Here is a 4,822-nt window from a genome sequence, read left to right on the forward strand (position 1 = left end):
ATTGAAGTGCTGCCGGACATTCCAAGGTCATACGGTCTTATTAACGCTGATATGATGAAGCATGCCACTCAAGATGAATTTGTGGGAAAACGAGGTTAATGCTGGGTATAATTTAAAGCATTTATACAGAGGCTTAATTCGATAAATAGTTTAAAGTATAATAGAGCTATTGTGCATTTCACTTGACGAATCGCGCCAATAGCCGACTCCAAATGTAATCGATAGCATCTATCGATAACTAGGTACCCGACGACCTACGCAGCTTTGGGCACACTGGTGAGGTGACAACTTGTCACTGGCATGATAATTTTTTGTAAAGCAATAGTTTTATCGCCATGGATGATTCGTTTTTCGGCTTTGACACAAATCTTCCGGTAAGCAGTGATCATAGTATTTTGACAGGAGTTTCAGGAAAATTGGGACTGCAGTCGATACGACAAACGCTCAGTTTAACTTTTCACTCGGCAAAGATGGGGGAATCGAAGGCCACCGGGGGCAGTGAAATTTTCGAATTTCTACTTTATTGGCAAAAATTGTTTCCCCAGGACGACGATCTTGGCGATGGACGCATCGCAGAGGCGGAATATGATGCCCTGAACGACGAGACCTTTGGATCGGCGATAAATGGCGACTGGGAGGAGGCCCACGAGACGATGGTTCGCCTGGGCGGAAATGGCGAAAGGGTGCGGAAGCGGCCAGCGGACACCAGCGGTAGCACAGAGTTCGCTGATCATGGCAATGGCGCATTCCTGCGGCACGGCAATCCGCTTTCCTCTGCGCCCTCGTCCAGCGGTTCCACTCCCGCTCCGTTTGGAGCTCCCTTTCGGCAGTCGCGGCACATCGGCGACTCGGATCTGGAGCTGAACATCTCCTCGATGAAGCTGGACGACATGGATCTGTCCACGTTCGCCGACAGCGAGGCTGGTGGCTTGAGCAACCGGATCAACCTGGACTCGGGCGTCTGGGGTTCGCAACCGTTTCCCAATAATCAACCTTTGTTCCGAGAACCAATGCGCAGCGCTTTCAAGCCCCAACAACAGCAGCAGCTACACCATCAGATGAAGCCACCGCCTGAGGCAAATGCCAACTTTCCTCTGCATCACCTGCCGCCGCCGGCTGGTCCTAAAATCACCACCCTAGAGGACATAGAACGCAATATGATCATCCAGCAAGCGATCCCCAAACAACAACAGCAGCAGCAACAAAATCAGCAGCAGTCGGAGCGCAAGATGTTCGATGACTTCAGTCTGGGCAACCGACAGCAGGTGGCCACACCAACCATACTGCAGCAGCAGCAGTTGCAGCAGCAACAACACCAGCAACAGCAACTGCAGCTGCAGCAAAAACAACTGGCGCAACAGCCACCGCAACAACAAGCGCAGCACAAGGGTGAGCATATTTTTATTTTCACATTTCATTGTTTGAGTTTTCAGTTATTTAGCTTTAGCATTAATATTTAATAATGGTGTAGTACTATCCCGATTGAATTTAAATGTTTAAGTGAGTTAAGAGAATTGATAAGAGATTGTTATATTTCGAAGTCAAGTATCTAATCAGCGTTTTGGAAGGTAAACTTCACCAAGTGCATAAACATAAGATAAGCATTTCAGAAATAACTGACGAGGTTAACACTATTGCATTTCAGCACCCCCTGGATTTATGGGAACGCCGCAGACCTCTCCACCCAGGCCAAATATGGGTTTTCCCGGTCCCCATCCACTAGCCGAACTACTGCCCACGCCGCCGTCGCAGCAACAACTGAACGGCTTGGGCGGCAACCGAGTGCCGCCTGGGTTTATCTACCCGCCAGGCCTGCCCGGAAATATGCCGCAAATGCCACAGCATCCTCTAATGCCGCAGCACATGCCGCCAAACTTTCCATTGGCCGGCGGAAACCAACGCCCACTACCCAATCCGCACGCCCTGCCCACGGCTCTGAATAACTTTGCGATGCATCCGAGCTTTAATGCGATGCGCGCCGCTGGCATTCATCCGGCAGCTTTTATGCAACCTCCCCATCCGCACCAGATGCAGCCACCACGAATGCCGCCGCACCCGCTGCAATCCGCCACCAGCCTGCTCGGCCAGCAGCCGAACTCGATGTACAACATGTTCAACATGCGATTGGTGCAGGAGATCCAGCAGAATCATCCGCTGCTCCAGCAGGCGGCCGTGGCACGTCAGATGCAGCAAAGCAGGGCCGGATCCGTGGCCAGCGATCGGCAGAAGACGCAGATGCAACAGCAGCAGCTAGGACGACGTCCGGACGGCACAGGGAACTACCCGCTGGATGAGTACGACGAGTACGCCAATCTGATGAGCACGCGCGACAAGCACTGGCTAATTGGAATCCAACTATCGCAGCTTAACACGGACACGCCGTACATCGACGACTACTACTACACGGTGTTCAGGGAGCGCAAGGCCCAGCAGAACGGGCAAATGCGCAACAGCCAGGCGCACAAGGATAACCAGCTGAACCATCCGCTTACCCAGCCGCGCGGCCATGCGCAGCTCATCCTGGTGCAGTTGGGCAACAAGAATGGCACTCGCAACGGCCACGGACGCGAGCGTCGCAACTCGGAGAACAGCACGGCAGGCAGCACGAACAACGGTTCGGGTGGCAACAACAACAACCTGACCGGTTACATATTCTCGCCTCTGAAGTTCGAGAACTCGCTGGGTAAACTGCAGTACGGCAGTGTGACAGCACCGCGGAAAATCATCGATGCCGACATAATGAGTGGTGAATCGAATGCTGGTGCAGATGCCAATGCGACTTCCTCCTCCACGAGCTCGACTCCACTGCCTCCCTCAGCGAGCCATGATGTTACCCCCAGCAGCATGCGCAAGTCGCGTCACATTCTTCTTCTGATCGAGACGCTGTATCGTTATCTGCTTAAGCTGGAGGATCTGGAGAGCCCTGAAGTCATGGCCACCATAGAGCTGAAAAAGAAGAAGGAAGCGGAGCGCATAGCGGCCCTCGAGCAACTGGAGATGGCCAATAAAACGCCCGAAGAGCGCGCAGCCGAGGCCGCCAATCCACAGACCATGAATCCGCAGCTGAAGAACAAGTTCAACTATGAGGTAGAGACGAACGCTGCGCTGGTCAACAAGTTGAAGGCGGGTCTCACATTTGACAAGGTGGTATCCATGATGAATGTGCGCAAGGGAAAGGTAAGTTTATCTTACAAAATCTTATAACAGATTGGATCACGACTCAGAAACTGTATTGAGTGCAACTCCTTTACAAATTAAAAATTTTAAAGAAATGAATCTTTTTTATCGCAGATACTTCTCCGCCGCATTATGCCCTTTATCGCGGATCAAGACATTCGCTGGATTGTGTGGAGTGGAGTCTTCTGCTCCCTGCAGACTGTGGTGAAAAAGGACAAGGACGATGTTGAAGGACTTTTGTTCGCGCTCTATTCAGAGTTTAAGAAGCACATAAGCACCGCTAGTTTCGATATCCTAGTGAGCATTTCGGCAGGCATTACGCTGAACGACAAGAAACTGACCGGAATATTCTGCAGTCGCGTATGTTATCCCTTTTCTTAATGTAATAGAAGCCCGATAAAAAAATTGTTTACAGTTTGGGATTCTATCGCTGGTTGCCCTGATACTTCGCGCCGAAGAAATATACGTTTCCCGATCTGACGCAACTCTTAGCGAGGAGAACTGGCAGAAGTGGCGGGAGTTTCTGGCACATGTGGCTTCTTGCCTCAACCGCACCATTCAGAACCAGACCATCTCGGCCGCCATCGAGTCGGATGCGATTCAACCGCTTATGGACCACTTTGGACGGTTCAAAGATCTTAAACTGGATGCGCTTTTAGCATTAATAACTGAAGCCAGGCATCAAATTGACTAGGTCGCTTTGCTAGATTTTGATTTAACTTGATTGGGGCGTTTCATATAATTGTGAAATTATGTAGCCGAGTTCACATTGCTTTACTCAATTACGCATATGTTTGTATAAAATATGTATCCAATACTTACATATGTACGACCGTGTTTACTTTTACGCATACTACACAGAAATATTGCTACAGGGTATACAAATCTCACACTGAATTAAGAGAGAGTACTCAGCCGTCAATAAATTTTGATAATAGTTTGTTAGAAACGTTCTTTTATCCAAAATTATGTGCACTGTACAAGAAAGGTAGAGAGAGGAGGAGAACATGTTTTATAAATAAAATATCGAATGGTAGGTTTTGCTCATTGTACATACTTATATCATTTCGTATTTGATAAGGAGTACTTTTCCGGCATTTTCTGTAGAGATTTATAAAGATTAATCAACCCTATTATGTGTAAATGAGAAATCTGCTAACTTTTTTTTTGTCATCAAATTAATTAATGGGCTTTCATTGCGACTTTAGCCCCTTTTTGAAGGGAATATAATAATTACCTTTACCATTTTGAAGCACCGATTTACGTGCGCTATCCAGGCATACTTATTAAAATGTGCAACCATAAATATCAATTTATTTCCTGGTATTTGTAAATATCGGTTTTATCAAATTTTTTACTATAAAACGTTTTGGGTTTCATTGAATCAAATTTGTGCAAGACCCGTTAAATATAATCGAGACATTCAGCATAAATGTTTACTAAATAATTAGCATTGTGAAAGGTGCAGCCGAAAACGTGTTTATTAATACAAAATGATCAAAATTGTGATACATTTTGACTTTTAAACTTAAACGAAAATCCGATGATCGGAGTGAATTAGTTTAACACACACATACAAAAAATTTGAAATTAGAAAAACTACAATTTTCATAACACTTCTGTAACGCAACGGAGAGATATTTGT

At 47.2% G+C, this 4,822-nt stretch overlaps 1 protein-coding gene across 1 annotated transcript; it reads left to right on the plus strand.

The window, feature by feature from the left end:
- Positions 1 to 263: 263 nt before the first annotated feature.
- LOC108097537 (protein PAT1 homolog 1) lies at positions 264 to 4,229 on the plus strand. The gene is made up of 5 exons (XM_017199887.2): positions 264 to 374; positions 546 to 1,389; positions 1,646 to 3,177; positions 3,292 to 3,537; positions 3,593 to 4,229. Exons 1-5 carry the CDS (start codon positions 336 to 338, stop codon positions 3,869 to 3,871), a joined length of 2,940 nt encoding a protein of 979 aa, XP_017055376.1. The 5' UTR covers positions 264 to 335; the 3' UTR covers positions 3,872 to 4,229.
- The last annotated feature ends 593 nt before the right edge of the window (positions 4,230 to 4,822 follow it).

This window comes from Drosophila ficusphila, unplaced genomic scaffold, assembly GCF_018152265.1.
Source record: "Drosophila ficusphila isolate 14025-0441.05 unplaced genomic scaffold, ASM1815226v1 contig_791, whole genome shotgun sequence".
NCBI lineage: Eukaryota > Metazoa > Arthropoda > Insecta > Diptera > Drosophilidae > Drosophila > Drosophila ficusphila.